Source organism: Triturus cristatus, chromosome 5_2 (genome assembly GCF_964204655.1).
Source record: "Triturus cristatus chromosome 5_2, aTriCri1.1, whole genome shotgun sequence".
NCBI classification, from domain to species: domain Eukaryota; kingdom Metazoa; phylum Chordata; class Amphibia; order Caudata; family Salamandridae; genus Triturus; species Triturus cristatus.
Window position 1 is genome coordinate 538,692,647 of NC_140588.1, and position 22,361 is coordinate 538,715,007.

The 22,361-nt window shown below is 42.4% G+C and overlaps 1 protein-coding gene across 1 annotated transcript in view; it reads right to left on the reverse strand.

The window, feature by feature from the left end:
- GLB1 (galactosidase beta 1) overlaps positions 1–22,361 on the reverse strand; it is a 260,256-nt gene that overhangs the window by 207,659 nt on the left and 30,236 nt on the right. Inside the window, exons 2-5 of the mRNA XM_085607619.1 lie at positions 20,972–21,141; positions 19,136–19,286; positions 17,375–17,435; positions 9,573–9,667 (exon numbers count right to left, since the gene is read on the reverse strand). Coding sequence (XP_085463745.1) covers positions 9,573–9,667; positions 17,375–17,435; positions 19,136–19,286; positions 20,972–21,141 — 477 coding nt within the window. The remainder of the gene's footprint in view (positions 1–9,572; positions 9,668–17,374; positions 17,436–19,135; positions 19,287–20,971; positions 21,142–22,361) is intronic.

The window sequence follows — 22,361 nt, forward strand, 5'->3', positions numbered from 1 at the left end:
TAAATGTGAAGAAATCTAAAAGTGGACGCAAAAAATAGGTTGGTATTCTTAGCTTGATTTATGGGAGCAGTGTAAATACAACAAACGCAATCTAGCATTGACGATTGGTGGCCCCAACGTAAGGACTGGTATGCACCGCATTAGAGAGAGAAAAAACAAAGTGATATGCCAAACTCTAGATCTCTTTGTCTTTTACAAATGAAACTCAATGTTTCAAAGCTCCAACTTTCCCAGCAAAATTAACATTATGACTTTTGCATTGGCTTTTTGTGAATTAAATAAAATATGTCATAATTTGTGTATTTTTTTAATGTATATTTTTTCTGTGTTGTGCACATTGTTTTGAGGTTTGAACCATAGGAATGGCTTAAGCCGGGATCCCTGGCTACGAGTAGCGATTCAGTGGGGGTTCACATAAGTCAAAATGTAACAGCTACTCTAATCGTTATACATAAATCTTCCTCGAGCTACATGACATGTAAAACATATGACCGATCAGTAAATCCCAGCTTTATGATGCACTCTGCAGTGGTTAACTGTGCCTGGTCTTTAGCAAGCACATGTGGGGAGCTTTCGATGGGCTTTTAAAAGAATAATAAGCACGTTTTGGCATTTTGCAATAAAGTAGATTAGACTTTGTTTTTAACTCTACTATGCTAACAGAGGTTCTGCTAGGTTTGTCTGCAGATAATTGGAACCATTCGCTTAACCTTTCTGATGGGACAGAAGAGGCAAACATAATGAATTCCATTTTCTCAAGATTAGGAAAGTATATTATTATCCAGACATTACAAAGCCTTGAGTTGTACCTGCAGCAAACGAATTAAAAGCGAAAACGCTGCGAATGTATGTGAGAAAGTGCCCTCTTTCTACATGGTTGCCCCCACTGTTTGCTGAATTGCTGATGTGCTTTGACTGAGTGTGCCCGGGGCTCCTGCTAACCAGGTACCCAGGGCCTATGTTCTTTCCCTAAAACTGCATTGAAGGCTAAACCCAATTGGCATCTCTGGCCACAGGTCAGCCCATGGTAAATGGTATCACAGGTACCCAGAGCACTGTGACCAGGGAAGACCTCCAAGGGCTGCAGCACTTATTGTGCCACCCTTAGAGGCCCTGTACCATTACACTCACACACTGCCTTTGCAGGCTGCATGTCCTGGTGCAGAACAAAGTGAAGAGTCGACATGCCTGTGTGCCATGCCTAAAACCCACTGCCCTGGCATAGATCAGTCACCCCTTTAACTGGGTGCCCTATAACAGTGGTGAGGGTACAGGTGCATGAGCCCTGTACCCCTACAGTGTCTAAGTCCATTCTTAGACATTGTGAGTGCAGTGCTGCCATTAAGAGTACATGTCATTACGAACTCCACAGCACCATAATGGCTACACTGAAAACTGAGAAGTTTGGTATCACACTTCTCAGCACATTAAACCCACACTAATGCCAGTGTGGGATTTAATGAAAAATGCACACAGAGGGCATCTTAGAGATGCCCCCTGAAAACTAACCTACCACTAGTGTCCTGGCTGAGTGGCTGCTTTCAGCGGCCACCACCAGACATGTTTCTGGACACCTGGGTCAGGAGCCTGCTGCTCTCGGGGGCCTGAAACAATGCACATCCTGGGACGAGGTGCCAAGCCTCCTCCCACAGGATGGGCAGGGTTCACAAAGGGGAAGCTTCAAAGGCTTGCCACCTATCGGAGCTTCCCCAGGCCACTTACTGCTTCCAGCAACTGGTCCCCACTGGTTCTGACCTCCATTTTGGGCGGGAGAACTGGCGGGAAAACCAAGTGAGGAAAGGAGGTGTGCCCACCTCTAACAACTCCACCCCTCAGGTGGGGGAGGAGAGGTGAAGCACAACTCTCAGTCCCCGCCATCTTGCAGATGGGGGACCCAGCCAACCAGGGAAAGGCCTATTCCCCGCTCCCAGTGGAGGGTGGCATAATAGGGGGTGTACCCACCCCAGGGAAGGGACCCATTGGTCCTAACCTTTTACCTACCTGTAACACCCCTAATATAGTATTCTGGGGCACCCCTGAACCTTGCTTCCTCAGAAAAGATCCAACTACAAGAAAAGAAGAAGAAGGCCCAAACTGCCGTGCCGAAGCTAACAAGCGGAAGATGCCCACTGACTTGACCCCAGCTCTACCGGCCTGTCTCCCCCTCAAACCTGCTAAATCCCGGTGTGTCCTGCAGCCAGCAACCTCGAAAACCCCGGAGGACCTGCCTGCCTTCAACTACAAAGACTGTGTCTCCCGTGAACACCGGATTTGTACATCACCAACCTCTGGACCCAGCCTGAAACCGCGAATCCGCACCACTCTGCACTCGCCACCCACGGCCCAAGCGGGCAAACCCCACGAGGAGGTCTCCCCGGCAATCCTGACCCGAGATCCAGTGACCCATGACCTGCCTTAAGCCTCCAGCCGACGCCTCCAACCTCAAACCGGAAGGTCCCCCCAACCGAGACCAGGAAGGAGCTGGTAAGAAGAGCCGACCCTAAAAGGCACCCCTGCACCGGATGCCCCACGGCCTTGGGTGGCCCAACCGACGGCGCCTAACAAACCCCTAGCATCCCAACTTACCCCTCCAAGTGGTGGTTGCACCCAGAAGACCTTCGTCCCCGAGCCTGCAGTGCTTTTGCAAACCGGAGACTCCCCTTTGAAAGCTACAGGGCTTCCGACGCCAAAACAGCACTCTAGTGCCGCTGAGGGTGTAACAAGAGTGCATCCTTGACCTGGGAGACCCTGGAGTCTAACCCCAGAACACCAACTCCCACAACAAAGTACTTACCTTTAAACAAATAACAATATTTTCCTTCATAGGATGACATTGACTTTTTTTCTATGAAAAAGTTCTAAGGTTGGTGTTGGAAAACCTAAAGAAATTCTTTAAAATTGTACTAACCAACAAAAACAATTTTACTTCCCTGTTTAAAGGAAATGTCCCAGTGTAGTATCCAGGTATACTACACTGTGTTACAAAAGTAACTTACCTGTAATTTTACTAATAATCCTATACAAAATATATGTACTGTATTCTGAAAAAGCATTGCATTATCAGTAACACTACTGTAATCAAATCAAAGTGCATTTACAATTGCAATCCAAACTGTATATTTACTGCAAAGTACGTATCACTTACCTGTGACAGGCTTGCTTGCTTCTAGGAAATAAAATAACTAAAAGAATATTTTTATACGAAAACTTTGAGTGTGTGAATTCATTTGCTGACTGAGTGTGTGCAACAAATGCTTAACACGGTCCTCTGATTAAGCCTTACTGCTCGACCTCACTACCCCAAATAGAGAGTGAGGTGTTATCTACTTTACCTCTGCCTACCCTTTGGGTTCCACTAGACTCTGCACACTATACCTTACTTTGGTATATACAGAGCCAGCTTCCTACAATATATTAAAGCAGAACAGATTCGTCCACAACCGATTTCTCTAGAATAGTAAAACCCGATTCTAATTTCGGCAAAAGTAGCATTTGTAACCATTTTTTTAGACTGTAATACTTCTAGTTGCCACACGATGGCAGTATTTCACCATTATGAAATAATTCTTTCAATTCTTTCCAGTAGAAAATAACAAGAACGTATAGCCAGACTTTTGGATTGGTCAATGATTATTTTGTTGTGTTATGGTTTTTGCAAAATGGTATTGTTGGGAAAGCTGCCCGGCCCTAATCAGTCTAAAATTAAAAAACACCACTGGCAAAGCCAGTAGGTCTAGCGTTGGCCAAACATACTTTTTTGAAACAGGAATTTGGGATCCATGAAGCGGAACGTCTACACTACAATCAACTATCACAGGGAGGAAATAGACATCATGTGAACAATGGTTGTTGGTTATGGAATGGGAGAAACCGGGTCCTTTGCGAGTTTTAGAAGTTAGTTAGGACAGAGCTATTGACGGGCGAGGTGACGGGACAAGAGGGGTGGGAGGCAGACCAGGGGCGACAGCTCACCAGCAGGACATGGAAAGACGTCAAGCCAGAGCAGGAAACAGAGCAGCAATGAAAGAGATTCTTTTAAAAATAGCAGTGCACTGGTACTACACACAGATCCGGACATAAGAGTGGGATAAGCAACACAGCGCTGACTGTTGAAGGGGCTGCGAGAAGGGGGTTTTGGGGGCAGCCGAGCGCAAGGAGGTCTGCCCTCCCGGGCAGATTGGGAGGGGCTAGGCTGGCCGGGCCAGCCATTTTGTAGTTTTGGGCTGGTTTTGGAATTTGGGCTGTTTTGTGCTGTAGCCCAATTATAGCCCAATTGTATAAAGGGCTCTTTCAAGCTCTCTGTCACCATGTTAGGTTCTGGTAACCTGGTGGCTGGGAGCAGAGTAGGCTAGAAGGAAATTTTGTCTCGCCCTCCCGTCCCTCTTTTTAAAAGAATTTTCTGGGGTAGTTACCCCTTTTTTGCTTTTCCCCTGGGGGCCGCATTTGTTTGAATAGGGGCAATTTATGTAAGCTGTCGTTTGGAACAGGTGCTGGCCGGGTTTTGAAAAGTTGGCCAGGGTTGGCAAAGGTTTTTGGTTAAGTGTTGGAATTTTGAGAGCAGGGACAGGCGAAGGGTAGGCAGGTAGTCTAACTTTCAGGGTAGACGTTTGTTAGTTACAGTTGCAGAAAGGCAGGTAGGGCATTTGGATTTCAATTGTTGTGCATAATTTTTAACTGCAATTCTGTGTAATGTTGTTGTTTATGTAAATGGCAGGGTGTGTGAAACTTGAGGGGACCATAGGGGCTGGGAGGGGGGGGGAAATCAGGGGGCAGTTATTCGATGTATAGAGAGGTTTTAGTTTTGTAAAGCAGTTACCAGGTTTGGAATTTGTTATATGCACCGGTCTCAATAAAGCAGCCTTTTTCACACACAAATTGGTCTCGGTTTGGCTTGCCCCCCCCTTAACCCCCTCCCTCCCAATGCGGGCTCCCTTCATTCACTGTGGAACTGACCATAGTTAGACAAACACTGGACACAAGAACTGGATGAAATAGATTGCAGGTGTAATGTGACACTGATCAGGGTGCCGGAACATTTTTTTAAAGGTTTCAGACATACTCAGCTCCTTCTCTAAGGGGACACTTAATTGCGTTGCTAAAGGGTGCGGCTAAACATGCCGTGTTAAGCAGATGCCCTAGTTTGGAAGTACCCAGTTATAGATACATCATGCTTGTATGAAATTTGAGAGCTTATTGGTTTGTATAAAATAGCTGTCGAAAGGAACAATCCGCTAAAACGTGGAAACATATTTGGCTGACTTCTCCCAGAATTTAAAAAGATCACATGTCCCAGATTTTGAGGGTGTTGAGATGCACTGATTCTGAATACCAGAAAGGAGAATACAAATGGGATGTTGACAACTGTATAGGAATGCAACTGTAGAATGGACAGTGAACCACCAGCCTGGACTGTGCTAAAGACATTTTGGACGATCAGGAAGAAAAGCGATGAGAGTGGGGAGGATTATGGGGGGCTAGTCAAGTTTTTTGAGTTGGAATAGTTTAATAACACAGAAGGATAAGCCATTGTTAAGATGGCCTATAGGATCTGTTTCAGTAATTGTAAGACATACACGCATCGTGAAAATGCCAAGAAGTTTTGAACTTTTAAAATACTAAGAAAATTGTTGACATCTAACGAAGACTTTTGATGAGTGGATGGGCCTCAACTCATTGAAGCTCAACCCCTATGGACGGAAGCTGCTACCCCGAGGCTTAACCTTTGATAACCCTATCATTGCACTACTAGCTCTGAAGTAAAGACTCATGAAAGTAGACAGAAAAAAACAAAGTAAATCAGGCTCACAACTACCACCTTAAGTTATGTGGCGTGTACTCCTTGCCCATCCTTCAGCCCTCCTTAGCAAATAGAAGGCTGTTGAAGGGCTAATGGCAGAAAAATTAGTACTTATTCACGGACCATAGCTTAAAGGTAAAATGAATATTTGGCTAAGGGCCTGATTTAGAGCTCGGCAGTCGAGTTACTCCGTTACATATGTGACAGATATCCCATCCTACGTATTACAAGTACATTATATCCAATGGCACTTGTAATAGGCGGATGAATCCGTTATGTTTGTGATGGAGTAACCAGTCTGCCTAAATCTACATCAAAATTACATTGCATGTATCCAACATAAAGTAACCGGCAATAAGGTAGTAAAACTAAATCGCATTGTCTTTGGCAACTGAGATTCAATCATCTCGGACAGGCGTACCATACCATATATATGTACTGACTTAGTAAAGTCCGATCTTCTCTTTGTTTATATATTAGTTAACATGCTTTTTTCACTTGATGCACTGCACGAGCACTTTCACGTTGCACTTACGAAGCAGCCTATCTGAATACTGACTTATGTATTAATCTATATAGGGTTTGAACATTCTATTGTAAACTGCTCGAATAAACTAAATGTTGGTAATCAGACCTGTGTGTTTTTGTTTTGTGTTGTTTTAGTCATTCAATGCTCCAATATATATGTATATATTTATATGGGAATCATATAATGTATATGCAGTTACTAAGCAACTATCAAAGATTATACCCATCAGACTCCGGCAGAACCAATTGTCTTTTTACATTAACTCTAAATCAGGTCCCACGATTGTTTCGGTACTGGACCTGTGTGGAAACATTTGTGGGTTCAGATCAGATGGGAGGTGTTTTTCAAAGGGTGCCATATGCCGGAGGTCCTCTCCCTTTGCATCCTTCCCTGGCTGCACTGTGGCCTAGAAATGACTAGACACCATTTCGATTTAATGTCTTGAGAGCATTAGACTGCACAAAAGTGTGGGTAATATCAGACATTTACCTCATTGCATGAACAATACGGACGACTTCTACTTGCGATGAAGTGTTACTCAAAGTTTCACACACACAATACATTGAAATGTCCAACATGCTGAAATCATATAAATGTAACACATAAGCAAATGGTAAACTTGGCAGCTATGTCTGGATAATCGCATCTTCTGTGGAATAGTTCTCGTGTTCAATACATTTTTTATCTAGCCCAGTTTTTGTTGTGCGGGTCGTGGCCTGTTTTGGGTGGCTTTGCCAAGACATGCACTTGTTTCAGTCTTCTACTAAAGGGATATTGTGCTCGTGCTAAGCTTCTGAAGGGCAAACCAGTATGTAACATCATTGGGTTATTCATTGTGCAGAGAGGATGCAGGAGCAGATGAGAAGTTGTAGTCAGGTAGTAGCGGGTTAGTGTCCGAATGAGAGTCTGGTTTCACTGCACTCTTTGCGGGTCAAGTTCCATGTCTTGTGACCTCCGACTGCCATTCATTTTGGACCTCTTCCTGCATTGACAGAGATGCCTGCTTTTGGACTGTACAAGGCTGCCTGAACTTCACAGGCATTTACTAGCTAGCACTATTGCGTTAACTGCCCCCAAATGATTACTTCTGCAGTGACCACAGGTCCCCGCATGGATACATCATGTCTACTTAACATCACACCAAATGTATTTGAAAACAGCAACATATGGTCCAAACTATTGAAAAGAGCTCAAAGTAAGATTGAGAAATATAAACACACAGACAACTGCATGGCATAGTTTAAGAGTGGCCAATATGTAATTACATGTTTTGTTGAGACAGGCATGGAATTGTTCAAGCATGATCCACTTCATTTGGAAGTGTGAGTCGGTGTCAAATTTCAAGGTAATTGGACCATAATCCTAAGAATGTAGCTTGGTTCTAGTAGGGAACCTTTTGAAACAATTAACACTCTAATGATTACAAAGAGAAACACCCCCCACCCCCAATGTGCCAAAGAGATCTGTCATTATATAGCCTACATTCTTCATGATGTTTTATTCACCATTAGAAAGGACACGCAGAGGTTTCAGGTTTTTCAGTCATTCTGGCCTTTGTTGCCACTGATGTACAGTACTGGTAGCAAGCATTTGTAACTAAAAAGCACTGGCAAAGCCAAAAGACCAGCTAACTCATTCCAAAGGCACAGTCTACGGGTTTGACAATGCCTATTAGCTATAGTCGGATCATTTCTCGTGGAGCATACTAGCTATATTTTATGGTAGTCAGTCAATCATTACTCTACATTGTACTTTGCTATTGTCTTTGTAACTCCCCTCTTCATTGGTTCTTGTACTGTATTTTTTTATCCCTTGTTTTGCCTCCTACTGGCACTGCCCACGTTCTAATTTTCAGACATCAGACAGCGTCAGCGTACTCCAGTCTTTAGCACCAGTCCTTACTCTTCTAGTCTACAGGTACTTCCCTGGTGTATGCTACCTTCCCACTGCAGACAGCAAGCTCTTCATACTAGTTATTCTAGTCCTGTCTCAGCAGGGGTCCTGACAGGTTACGGACATGAGTATTTTCTGACGCTTTACTCATGACCTGCATCCAGGCACCATAAGCACTGTCCTCGTCTAAATGCCAGCGAGATTACGGTTGATCATGCACGTGTCTGCCTGCAACAACAAATCTGGAACAACAAACCCTTCTTTGTGCTTCCATTTCTTCAGTGACTACCAAGATAATATGGGTCATGACAAGAGCCCATAAGAATGTACTTATTCTGTGGATTTTCATTTTTTTCTCACAGCATAATCAGGGTCCACCAAGAAGACTTCAAAGGACATGTCACGTAACATAAATTGAACCCTATAAAGGAAGTTTACTACTCATGAATCTATAGAAATCCTTTCAAACACTTACAAAAAGTTGAACTATCGGTTTTGCGGTTGCCAAGATTCCTATACAGAAGTAGCTGGTATCAATGTTTTGAGAAACCACCTCACTTTTCTGAACTTGTGCACCTTCCAGACTGCTGCGTAAACTGTTTTAAGCCTGTGGGTATACCACAGGTTTCCCATACTAAAAATAAGGTGCTCGACATGTTGAAATCTAATCCTCTCCCCCCTCCAGCTTTGCTCATAGGCATTAAGACCTTCACTAAGGCCCTTGTGCTTATCTAACTATGACTCATCTCCATTCCCAAATCTGCAGGACCCTTGTTCAGGTTAAGGTCAAAGACTGTTGCGCCTCCTTTGTCTTTATTCTAGAATGTCTTTTAGAAGAGCCACCATGGTCTTACCAGTGCCAATGAAGCAGCAACAGTTTCTCATGCACCTCCACAGTAAACTAAGGTACTGAAAGGATTATTCTCCACCGACACTTGGGACTGCACATTTGGATTTGATTTGGGTGGGTTGGTGGTGTGTATGTTCAGCTGTGACTCACTATTATTCACCAAAGTTTAGGAGCGTGGTTCAGGAACAGTGGTGTTAGAACACTACACTCGCTACACTTTCAAAGATCTTGGTTTTAAAGGTGAATTAACAGAGAGGCACACATTTTGGGAGAATTTAAAGACAATAGCTATAAAACCATCTGAAGGTCATCTAATTATTTTCTTGGTGGTTTACTCTGAACCAATCATCAAATCTGATCAAACAGTCTCATTAGCAGGTGCAGAAAATCAGAGACGTACCCTGGATTCATCAGTTCATGTTCTACCATTCTAGTTCTCATGTAAAATACATTTACACAAAACAAAGCGTTTCTAGTATGGTAAAATAAAACTATTGTTGTACCTGCACAGTAATAACTGGTCCTCCATTTTCATACAGCAATGGTTTTATCTTTGGCAGAAACACTCCCATCCACCTGTCCACAGCTGCCAAATAATCTGCATAGGAAAATCAAATTAAAGGTATAAAGGACTCCGACCAATAACAAATTCAATAAGTGCATCTCAAAGGAGAGGCAAGGCTCACCCTTTTGGCTTTTGCAGAAAGACAGTAGCTGCCATTTTGATACAGCTGCTGTTATTTTTACTACTTTCAGTTCTTTATGCCCAAGTCAACTTTTTAAACTTAATGACTTACTAAATCTGTTGAATACAAAACCGGAATAAGGAACTGGTATTTCTAGTCAATCCTCAGCTCTGGCTTGCTCCCCAAGACATTACAGTGGCCGAGCTTTTCGCACTGCAGCTTTTGTTGTCCTAGAAAACTTCCCACTTTTCAAACTGACTAGCAGGAGAAGATGAGATAAATGCACCAACATGCTGCCATAATATCACTTCACTAGCTTCCAGTGGGCACAAGTAAAAGTGAAATGTTGTCTGCGCCATAAATAAAGCTTGTTTGGATTAAAGGCCTTCAATTGACTCAAACATTGGAGTCAGAACTCTCGGGGCACAGGTGGGACATCATGTAGTGAAAAATACCATCACTTCAAGCCTTAAGGCTACACTGAATACATTTTTGTTTCTGTAGACATTCAAAAACTGAACTTTTCAGGCTAACCTAGAGTTGTGCTTCACACAGAATGTGTGCCACGACTGCAGAATGTCAGATGTAGAGCCTATCACACACAACTCCGCTAACCTTCCAGATTCTTACTTTTGTGCAGAAGGCAATGGATATCATTCTATTTATTCATTTAGACGTTTTATAATCTACTGAAAATTAGTTTAAAGATAGATTAAGGGATACTAAACTAGGCTGTTGTATCGAAAGGGAATGATACTAAAAGCTCAGCATTCCTAAGTTTTTTAGTCAAGTAAGATACATAGTATGGCCAACAAACGCCCACTGGAAATAGCAGCTTCTGGCGGTATCAACATGGAAACTGCCTTAAAGCCATGAACTTTGGATGGAGAACAAGCTACAGGCAAATCAAGATCCAGAGGCAAAAAAAGGAAGACAGAAGAGAGTGAGAAACAAAAAAGTATCGAAGAAAAACAGAAAGAAAAAAAGGCAAGTAAGTGCACACACTCAGACAGGGAAAATGGACAGGAGAAGGGGGACAAAACAGAGGCTACACATTAGAGGTGAACAAAGGCAGAAACAAAAATGCCAGAAGTAATAAATCAAAGCAAACCAAGAAGCAACATAAAGGAAGGAGTAAAGGACAAATTTTAAAATAAAATGTGTTGAGAGTTGGAATGTAAACCTGGACAGAAGCAAGGAACCTACTCCAGAATTAGTAACTATTACTCGATTTGTAAAAAAAGATGTGAAATCCTGAATTCTACATAAAACATATGCTTTAAAGTGTAAAACCGTCGTAGCAACGTACAGAGCATAGCAGCAAATACCCCAGATACAGTATGCATTCCATTAGGACACATTCAAGACTAACAAAATCAAAACACACCATCTGTGCTTAAGGCAAGACAAAACTGCACGGAAAAAGATACAATGCTTATTTCTCTCAGTCACACCAGTTACCTGCACAGAGCTCCATATGACCACCGTTCATCAGTAAAGGCAAAATGATGTGCTAGGTGAACAGGTTTGCACTTAAAATAAAAATCCAGACACCCCTAAAAGACAGCAAGGGCCCAATGTACAAAAAGTCTGGTTGCAGTGCAATTTTGTGTTGCACCGTTACTAGCTTGTCCCTCAGCAGTACCAGGGATCTACAACACCACCTTACCACAAAGGGACAGGTGGCAAAAAATGTGTGGGCCACCCACCTTCTTAATATTAATTGGGTTGGCATCAGCTTGTGACTTGTTTCAACCTGTGGCAAATTGTGGCATAAAGACCAAACAAGGGACAGCAGACATCCATCCTTACATCCACTTTCACAGGCCACCTACATTTTTAGCACCGCCTGTCCTTTAGAGTGGACAGGGACAGTACTCAAATCTGGCACTGACATTGATACATTGGATCCTGTAGGGAAACAGCGTGGACTTTAATGAAGGACTAATGCTAAGTCCTAAACGCCACCAGGATATGAAGCAATATTCTTCTATTACCATATGATACAATACATACATATGGAGTACGAAGCTGTACCCTAGTTGTTCCTGTGTGAAAGTCAAAACAGTTTTTATTTCGGGTATAAGAAATTAAGGGCCATGGAATGATATGAGCCCATTATATCTTTCTAGTTTTTCTAACATAGGTCTTCATAGAGTGTCACAAAAGGGAGTTCTTAGTTCATACATACTATGAAGTATAAACAGCAAAGGACAAATACAAACTGATCAACTCAGACGTTGACATGAAGATAGGTCAGGATTTCATTCAATGGTGCTATTAAGGTCAACTAATAAGAGGGCTGGAAAGCAACTCAGGGCGACTTAAGCTGGAAATAAATGTCTTTCCACCGCTTGCTGTGAGAGAAAACTATCCTTCTTTCCATTTGACTCCCGGTGGCAGAGGCACAGTGATGACTGCCAATCATTTCATCCTGCTTGCTCTTTAACATTGCAAGCCTACATTCTTGTACCCATTGTGATCTGAAGAAGCGGTCATGGTGGGGGGCACGTGGAGCACGGAAATTACAATTACATTTTTTTTGCATAGAGGGTGGAAGCAGCGAATGGGGACTGAGGGCAACATCAATCACTTAAATTAATATTTGTGTCAACAACACTGAGATTGAACAATCTGCATATTAGTGCGACAAGTGCCACATCCTGCAAATGTTTGGTCCCCGGAGAGACAAACTGAACTACACCAAGAAATAATGCAGTTCTTTTTATAAACAATTTTTGTTTTTATGCAGGTACATAACACAAAACACGATCCAGCACCATGCAATAGCACAGTTAAAACATGCATGATGTCGTTTCCGCCCCAACAGACGATCAAGCGTCCAAATTACTTAGACCCAATCCATTGCATCCCTAACATTTGCGCCAGGTTCTAGCGTGTTACTGAGGACATCCCCTTTCCCTGTAGATGGATTCCTCCGGCTGAGCACACCAGTCCACCCCCCTCCTCCACTAGTGGAGCTTAGGGAAAGGGGGTCAGGAGACCTTCATTGCTGCGCTCTCTCTCTCTTTGTGATCGGAGTGACTACACCCACCAAGATGGTCTCCCCTTAGACAACGCTGATATCCTCCAAGATTCCTAACTGGGCAATTTGAGGTGCTAGGTTGATCGGTCGCTACAGTATCCGGGAGAGGGCGTCCTTAATCTTGCGCCAGTAATTCTCAATTTTAGGACATAGCCATACCAGATGGTAGAAATCAGTGCCATGGTGGGGACAACAGAAGCATTTGGGATGTGAGATCGGTTCTGCATTCCACAGACAGCAGACAGGGTGGTAGGTGGTGTATAAGTAGTTTAATTTAATCATATGGTGGCTGGCCCATATCACCAGTACCTGGGAGGCAATTAGAGTGTCACACGAGTCTGTGTCTTCCTGGGGCCCTATCCTGCCCTCTCATTTCTGCCTAAGAAGCATCAAGCAATCAGGGACATTGGTCATCCACGTGAGATACATCTGGGTGATGCCCCCCTTTCAGAGATCATTCTTCAGGAGCCTAGGTGATTACTTTCAGGTAGGTCTGGTGACAGAATGGTGTGACTGGATAAGGCATGTCTGACTTTTAAGTATTTATGGAACTAGTTCTGTGGCATATGGAAGTGGGTCTGTAAGTACTGAAAAAAGCACAAACGGACCAGGTGCCAAACATCCATGAGGGTCGTTATTCCTATCCTGTCCCATTTAATAAAGCCCTCCAGGCGTGATATGATAAAGAAGCCGGCCTCATCATAACGGGGTATGCGGAGTCAGTGTACGGTTCCATCCCAGGGAATGCAACAGCTGTCGCCAAAGCAGGAACACCACTTTGGTAACCTCAGAAAGGTCTTGAGGGATGGGGTCACCTTAGATCAGTCCCATTACTTAATTGATGCGGAGGAGAGAAAGTTCCACCAGATACACTGAATCCTTTGATACCCCGCACAACCAGTTATTAATAACCAGGAGGTGTGATGCCTTGTAGCAGAGTTGCATGTTGGCCATGTCCATCCCCTGTCGTAAACCGAGAGGCAGCATTTGTCCATACCGATGCAGGCTGTCGACCCTCCCAGAGGAAGGAGAGGATAACGGGCGTTAGTCTACCAAACCTTGCTATGGGTATCATCAACGGGACATTTTGGAATACATAGAGGAAATGAGGGAGCAACATCATTTTAAAAGGCGACCTTACCAAGTATATTAAGTGGCAGCGAACACCACCGCTGGAGGTCTCTTTTCACTTTGGTGTGGAAGGGGGTGAGGTTAAGGCTCTATGTCAAGTCTGGTTCTCAGGCTATAAAAATGCCTCGATATTGGAAGCTGAGGTATCTAATGGCCTTTGAGGACTGCCATTACGCGTTCTCATTATCTTCACAAACCGGGAACAGCTAGGATTTGTTCTTATTCACCCGGAGGCCTCCTTGTAGATAGGAGACAAATAATGCTGTTAATTACATATTCATTTTTATTAAACCAGGAGCTAAAACTTAAATTGAGCTATTATCTGGGATGTTTTTTCTTTGAATCTTTGCAAAGCTGCTTACAGTATTTAAACACAGATATAAAAAAAAATATTAAGTAAAGTCATGCTTTATTGTATTAAATGGTGATTTGCATTTTGAACACTTGTACTATTCTTCTGCGGTCTGTACTGCTCATTCAGCAGCAGTAGGAAGTACCACTGATCTCTCCCACACCATCCGCGAGCTGTGGGCAACTTTTCTAGAGTAACCGGAGGACTAGCATACATTGTGGTTGTTGCTCCACTCAGGCTTACCCGACCTAATAATTGGAGAGCAGATCTGAGCGAAAGTGGAATCGCTGAGGAGTGACGGCTCCACCAGATCCACACAAAGGACAACGTGGAGCACCACTTGGAGATTTGGGGGGGGACATGCTGGGCAAATTGATGATGAATGAAGAGCTATGGACTGTATTACCTACTCCCTGTCGGACTGTGAAACCCACTAAATAGTTGACGCCCCATGAGGTTTAACTCCCCGACTGATTGAATGGTAAATAGTGGAGCCTGTAGGGGCTAGGAATGTGTGGAGGGATGAGGTCGCTGGCAGGGACTATGCAGGTGGATGCACCTATTCTCCCCCGGGAGGGTCTGGGGCTACTAACACAAAGTAAGACAGCACTCCGGGTTGCGGGACCTGCGTGGCACTGGGTGAGCGGTTACCTTCAGTGCATGGGGAGGGCTCTGCATTTCCTGCTGCCCCCCCATGTGGTTACTCCCCGTGCAAGGGTGACTGTTGACCCTGCTTTGAGGACTCGGGACCAAACTCCTGTATCTCTTTTGTCCCAGCTAGCTCCGTGGAAGTTTTCCAATGTCTGCTGCCACCGCTGTTGATGCTTTATTTGGTTTTTTTGGGTGGTTCAAGCCCAGACATAATGCATAATGTGTGGTTATGAGACACTGTATATGTAATACTATGACATTATTGAGATGGAAACCTTGGTTTGTAATATTGGCCCAAAAGCAAGATGCTTATGCACTCCATTGTTGATCGTGAGATGCACATGTCCTTTTCTACTGTACAGTTATCATGTGTGATGGCATGTAATGTATCATACTGTGCAACTTCCCAATAAAAACAAATAAAAAAAAGCACCACTGATCCCGGTACTCTACCTGCGTTCTGAGTAAATGAAAGCTTGCACTGCTGCTGTGTGCTGTAGAACTCCATGTGGGACTGAAGCTTGTCCTGCTGCCCACAGAGCTATAATTGTTTTGTTTGTGAGAAAAGCACAAAACATATGCTTCTTTATATACACTGAATCACCATCCATTTATTCTGCTCAGGAGTGTATACGAGAAGTCTCCCTCCATGCCCACGATGATCCTGCAAACAGCTATTAGTAATCCGCTATTCACATTACAGCAGCCCTACTCAAGCACTATAAAAATGTCAGATTTAAAGAGCAACACCTCTGCAGAGCAATTCTGATACTGGCCCATGATATATATGATCTCTGCTGAGAAACTCTCCGACTGTCAGGTGAAAAGCGGAGGCCATATAGATAAGTTATGATACCGTCCAATTATAAAGGTAGGATCCATTCGGAAAGTGCCAGTCCTGACCTATTCAAACAATAATGACACTGCTGTCAGTGTTGGTACTACCCAACCGTCCAACAAGACAGAGTCCTGCTTGGAAGAGCTGTAGGTGCTGAGAAGTGCAGGTACTGCCCGATTTAATGTATAGCAGCCCTTCAAAGAAGTGCACCTACAATTTGAGATTGCAGTACTCTTACAGCTCTGCTGAGAAGTGCTATTTCTGTCCGATTTGGAGTACGGCAGCCCTCCTTTGAAGAGTTTATCCTATCCCATTCCAGTATGAGAGCCCTGAGAAGAAGTGTTGATACTGCCAGATTTAAGGTGAAGTATCAACAACGATAAGCCATGTATCTGTCCCATTCAAAGTGCCATCGCCTTACTGAATACAGCAATAAAAGTACTACAAGGATAGCAGCTCTTTGGAGAAGAGGTGGAAGTTTCGCACATTTCCTACTAGTGTGTACAGTACAAACCAGGGCAGCGAACAAGGAATTTAGTCTCTGCCCTCACTAATGGGACTACTCACAAGTTAAAGCACCTTCATTAGATAAAACTTGACAAAAAAGTATTGGCTATGTCAATGTTTGTAAAAGAATCATCCACCACACCCAAGGCATTTAATCCATGTATTTGGTCAAATCAAGCCAGTGCATTAAAAAAAGAAAATCGTGCCCACTGAAACATGCCCGATTACTAGAGATATATTTTAAGTAATATGAGCAGTTTACTACTGTCCGCCGATTCATCAGCTGTCTGTGGGTGTCATAAATATATATGTGTCAAGAAGGGAGGCTGGTGACAGCTGAGTGTAGGAGAGTCACAGCTTAGATCTATAAGAGAGGCAATTTTTGCCCTGCCCTGAATGCAGTTGTACCACAGGGAATCCCTGGTTGCTAAGTATACAAATAACCTCTATGTAACAGGCTCTAAAGCATGTGCCTTATGATACTGGTTTGGACCATTTATAAAAGAAGAGTTTCATCCACTGAAATAATAATTTTTATTGGGTTCTAAACAGATACTTTGATTATGTTTACATAGTTTTGTGAGAAATCTGGAAGTACAAACCAGGTAAAGTGCTTCAGAAGCATAAAACAGGATTTTGGTGGGATTCTGGTGATATTTTCCAACACTGAAGTACGACAAATTCTTTTGTAACATGCAGAAATACATGGAACTGAACAAATACATCTGCGGTCTGTGATACTGTAAGTTTTTGCTAATATTTTTATGAAACAGGTTTTTTTTTTTTATAAAGGGAAAGGTAGTAGTCTACTGCCACTAGATGTCAGTAAGAAGAAGAGAATTATCCCATCAATTCCCCAAAAAGCCCCAGTGGAAGACACTACAGGGGAATAGGATTTACTACAAGACCACAGAAGGGTCCCGCATTATTCACAGGGAGGATGCAGGAATTCACTAGCATGTGCTTCTACAAACCCTGAAGGTCTTCTAGCTGGTAGAAGTTTAGGGAGGAAGAGTACATACCATGCACTATAAAGGATAGAAGTAACATGCATAAATGTTTTAGAAACTATTTGAGTACTATCATTCCATTACCTGGATCAGAGGACCGAAGAGAGATGGTTTCCTTTTCTAATAACCAAGCAGGTAGACCACCCTACAAACGAAAAATAGGTATAGCAGTCACTACAGCAGTTTATCAGTGGCATCCTAAAAACTTGACACAAGAATTCAATAAAAAAAAAATCAAAAAACACAACTTGCTTGGACACACCAAGAACCATAAGTAAGTACTTCTTCTGGAAGAAGATCAGTAGAGAAGTATTCTACAAAATCAAGGCACATGCACTAGATGTGTGTGAAAATTATTGCTGTGAGACACCCACCATTTCCTCCAAAGCTTTCAAGACTAAACTCAAATCAACCATAGATCGGTCTTTAAAAGATGTACTTCCTTTTCACATCAGAGACTTTCTTCTTGTGATAAAGGTGAACAAGGCCTGAAAGCGTCAAAGCCCTCGGATGATTAATTCCACATTATTACTCTCAGTGCAGGTTGAACTGCATCACAAAGTGTTTTTCAGTATTAGCAACATCTGGCTAAATAAATTTCCAAAAGGAATTGAACTGAATAACCAAAAAAAAAAAACCCCAAAGAGGATTTGGTAAATATTTAGCTTTTTCACATTTCCTGGAATTTGAGTATCTTGAGAAATACCAGGAGCCCTGCAGAAATAGAGGTCTTATTAGAACACACTAATAACCATACATCAAAATTGGTACACTTAGAAAAAATACCATCTTAAACGATTTTAAGCTCAATTGTACAACTGTTTACACTACACTTTGAACATAAATAACACATGGGTTAAGTAATATTTCATGTTTTTGTATAGTGCACTTCTGCCACAGGCACACCTTATATTAAAGAATACAGTAGCAAAGGGCTGGGAGAAGATCTGCTTTAAAGAGCATTGCATGAATAGCTCTGTCATAGACCAGAATAGTTTCAGCAAGGAGTGAGTTACAGAACAAGGACTGTTTGTGGAGTCTGATGATGAGAAACAGAACACTCACAGTGTTCCATACATCCACGTAGTAACGAGGTGTCTCAGTAATAACAAAATAACAGGGGAACCTCAAATCAGAAATTGTCAATTTATGTAGGAGTGTGGGGCATGCACATTTGATTTTTACACAATACCCTGACTTTAGGAAATTGCCTTGTCTCCACCTAGATGATGGAATTTCCAAATTTAGATTTAGGTGTAAGATTTTTGGACATTAAGCTGTGGGCAACTAGGTCAAACCCCCAAAACCTGTAAGTTTCGAGGTATTCACCTGCCCCTTTGAAGATGGCTTCCCAAACGGAAAACACAAGCAAATATACTCTTGTCGAAGACAGGACTACATGCATTTTTGAGACAGGAATGAGAAGGATAGAAACCTCAAATTTTAATGGGGGTGTTGATTACGGTGTTTCTCTGATGGCAAAAGTTTATTTCACACAGACAAATAAAATCTTTGTGTAACTGCATCTTAAACCATACTGCCCCAATTCAGTTTTCAACTAAGTCCAAATTCGGCATGCTTACTTTTTCAGCCTCGATGTACTCCCGAGAAACCACTGTGGCAGTTTCCTAGGAGTAATTCTAGGATTCCTTGACAAGTCTATAGAAGCGAGAAATGTTGTCCAAAAGTAAGAAAAATTCCATAGGATTACATTTCTGACTAGTTTTGGTAAACTTTTGTGAATTAAGTCATAAATGTTCAAACTCTAGAACTGGTTCGACAGATTAAGTTTAAATCAATGAAGAATAGTAGTGAACAAATCTAATCTAGAAAATAGCAACCTACCATGTCCCATTCTGCACAGATATAGGGTCCAGCCCTTAAGACAATTAGCAAACCGAGCTCATTCGCCAGTCTTAGAAAGGCTTCTATATCTTGGTCTCCAGTGAATTGATAATTTCCAGGTTCAGGCTCATGGAAGTTCCAAGTAACATACCTGTAAAACAAAAAAAGGACAGACACATATTTCACAATCAAATATTAAAATTAAACACCAAGGCCCTTATAAAGAAGAACATATTCTTTGTCTTTCGCAACTGAACATTTAAACAGCTAAAGGTAGGTGAAAGATTCAGGCGAATAGCCACCCACAAATGGACAATTGATCGGGAAACCAAGTTTAGAAATTCTGATCTCCCTGGTAACTCCTCATTCCTCAATGACCTCTTTGGGAGGAACCAGGATGACCATAGTTTTCCTGCACTAAGGAATTATCGATACTTGTGCATCTGTAATTCCAGATCTATGAACATCGCCTCAGTATTCCAGTGCTACTTAGAATAAGGCCCCAATAGGCCAGATCATAGTTGTAATTTGATGCTTCTCTATTTATTCTAATCCTATTTGGACTGGAGTCATTTTTTGTCATTAAAATTTCGTAGCACTAATCCTAGCCCCCTTACTCCACATGCAGGATGTGATCACTCCAGGTTAAAAAGAGTTCAACAAGATAGGGTAGCGTAGGTTAATAAGGAGTAAAATAAGAATGGGCATTGACAAAAGGAACAGGTCTAGGATTAGATGCAAAAGTAATTAAACATCTCTAGCTTCTGAAAACAGCTCTCCAAGAAATAAAGAATTAAAGGGGATGCAGCATCTCCGTAAGCATGCCTTCAAGCTCCAGTCAAATGAATCAACTAACGCCCTAGAAAACACCCCGTGGGAAACATCTGAAAGTTGAATACCCCTGTGGAAGCTCTTCAGGTTGTTTGCTCATTAAGTTGCATCACTATTCCATACCCGCTAAGTTATCAAATTGGTGACAATTCCTGGGCAGCGGCCACATGCTGTACAGACAGATCCATCCAGCTTCAAGATCTGGAAAGAGGGAGCTCATCTCTTTGCTTTGGGGGTTTTGCTGTCTCCAACTCATTTGTCTCTTAAATGGCGTCAGCCTATGGCTAGAATTCTTTTCAGGTTAAAATTATATAACAACATGGTTAACTTGCAAGATATCTCACTCTCTTCCTATATTTCACTTTCTCAGTTGAGTGGGACATATTGCCATACAACGTTAAAGGTGCTAAGCACCAGTTTACTTAGAGGCAAACTACTTTGTTTGAAAAGTTTCATCCTCTTAAAATGAGTATCGAATTCATGGCACAATTAGCCATGAATTTTCCATGACACAATTGCTAAATGAAGCGTTCCAGCAGTACCCAACAAGATGCTATGGTGTTAGAAGCCCGCCATTTTCATTTGTAAAAGACTGTCTTTCCAATAGAAAGATGGCACACTGGAGTAGTGGAGGCTCCTAGAGATGTAAGCAGCAAAATGGTTGCCCATCCCAGAGGAGTCCAAAGGCCAATTCAGATTCAGCAGCTGTCCCTCTAGGTTTACTTTCCATTTTTTTGGCTGTGTGTCTTTTGGTTTTCCATCTTGTACTACCAGAGTTTGGCATCATGTAGCCTTATGTGAATATAATGTAAAGGCCAATTGGCTTGTTTCTTTGTAAACATCAATCAGTTTGCCATGGTTAACACTTTGTGTAGCAAACGTAAGGTTTTATAAGGTTACATTTACGAATGAGATGTGGGCCTGAGTTAGTTGCATATCTTTGATGCACGTTTCAACAGTAATATAACATGTTACCATTGTGACCACTGTGTTAAAAGTACTTACGTTTGCACGGCATCCAAGCCCGCCATTTTCATTTTTAAAAGACGGTCTTTCCAATAAAACGATGGCACACGGGAGTAGTGGAGACTACCCGAGATGTATCGAAAAGGTTTCCCATCCTTGCTGAAGCAGTTGCGGTCATAGTCAATTTCAAATGTTCTCTGTGACGTTCCCTGGGAATAAGCAAAAATCATTTATACAAGTTGCAAATTTACAATACTGGAATAGCTGCCAAGAGTTGCACTCAGCAGGAGATCATTAAAGAGCCTCAGTGTGCAAAGTAGAGACCACACTTCTCTCTTGTAGGGCTAAAAGCATGTACTTTCAAAACAAACCTTCTGAAACTCATTCTTTTTTTATAAAGTCTCTAAAGCATCAGCATATCCACTGTAATTAAGTCTTCCAATCAAAAGTGCCTCTTCACACATGCATCCAGTAACTAAAACTTGCACTCATGCATCCATGAATACACCCACTCATCCATCCACAATAAAACACAGAAACTCAACAAGCATATACATGAAAAATTAACCGAATAAAAGTAGAAAAAAAGCTTCCACATAAGGTGGAGAGCATTTGCTTGCAATAAATAATAAGTACAAAGTTAAACGGTGCAGTGTGTGGTCAGTAAACGTTGCACTGGTTAGCCATCTTGGATTTGTATTGTGCATGATGCATCACTGTTGTACTGATCCAAGATGGCCGTCATGCTGCTCAAAACGTGGAGGCTGACTTGAAACAGTAAAACTAGTTAAACGCTTTGGATGCAGAGTTTAAAAGCATAGATCCAAAAGGGATGCAGGACACTGCAGATGAAAAGACCAGCAAGTGAATTTCCTGCTAGCACTGTCTAAGTAGCCACAGGCACTCGTAAGAAAAAAAACAAAAGAAAAGAAGGAAATAACCAAAAAGGGGCCTATAAAAAGATCAAATAGAGAATAAAAGCTTGGCTTACCAACCCTCGAATTGAAGCCCAAATAATCCCAGGCAACTGTGCATATGTGATTGTGTGAGATGTTGTTACTCACAGCCCAATAGGGCCAATGGCTGAAGTTAGCCAACTTTTCGACCGATGCTCTATGCAGTCATGGGCGGAAAAAGAATGTGAATGATACTTCAACAGACCAAACTTTGGAGAGGACTGACCCACAGGCCCTGTATGGTTGCGTGTGAACGTATGCGTTTTATTACAAAAGCCTGGTATGCAGCAAAGGTTACTACGCCAGACCTAACAGGAATTGGCAAAGCCAACGGATCTCACCTATGCAAGAGCTATTGGTATTGTCTCTCACCTATGCAAGAGCTATTGCCGTTGTCAATGTCTTTTAGCCATGCCATAGAGCAGAAAGGCTCAAAATGTAAGGTGAAAAAGCGTTATGATGCAGCCAGCACT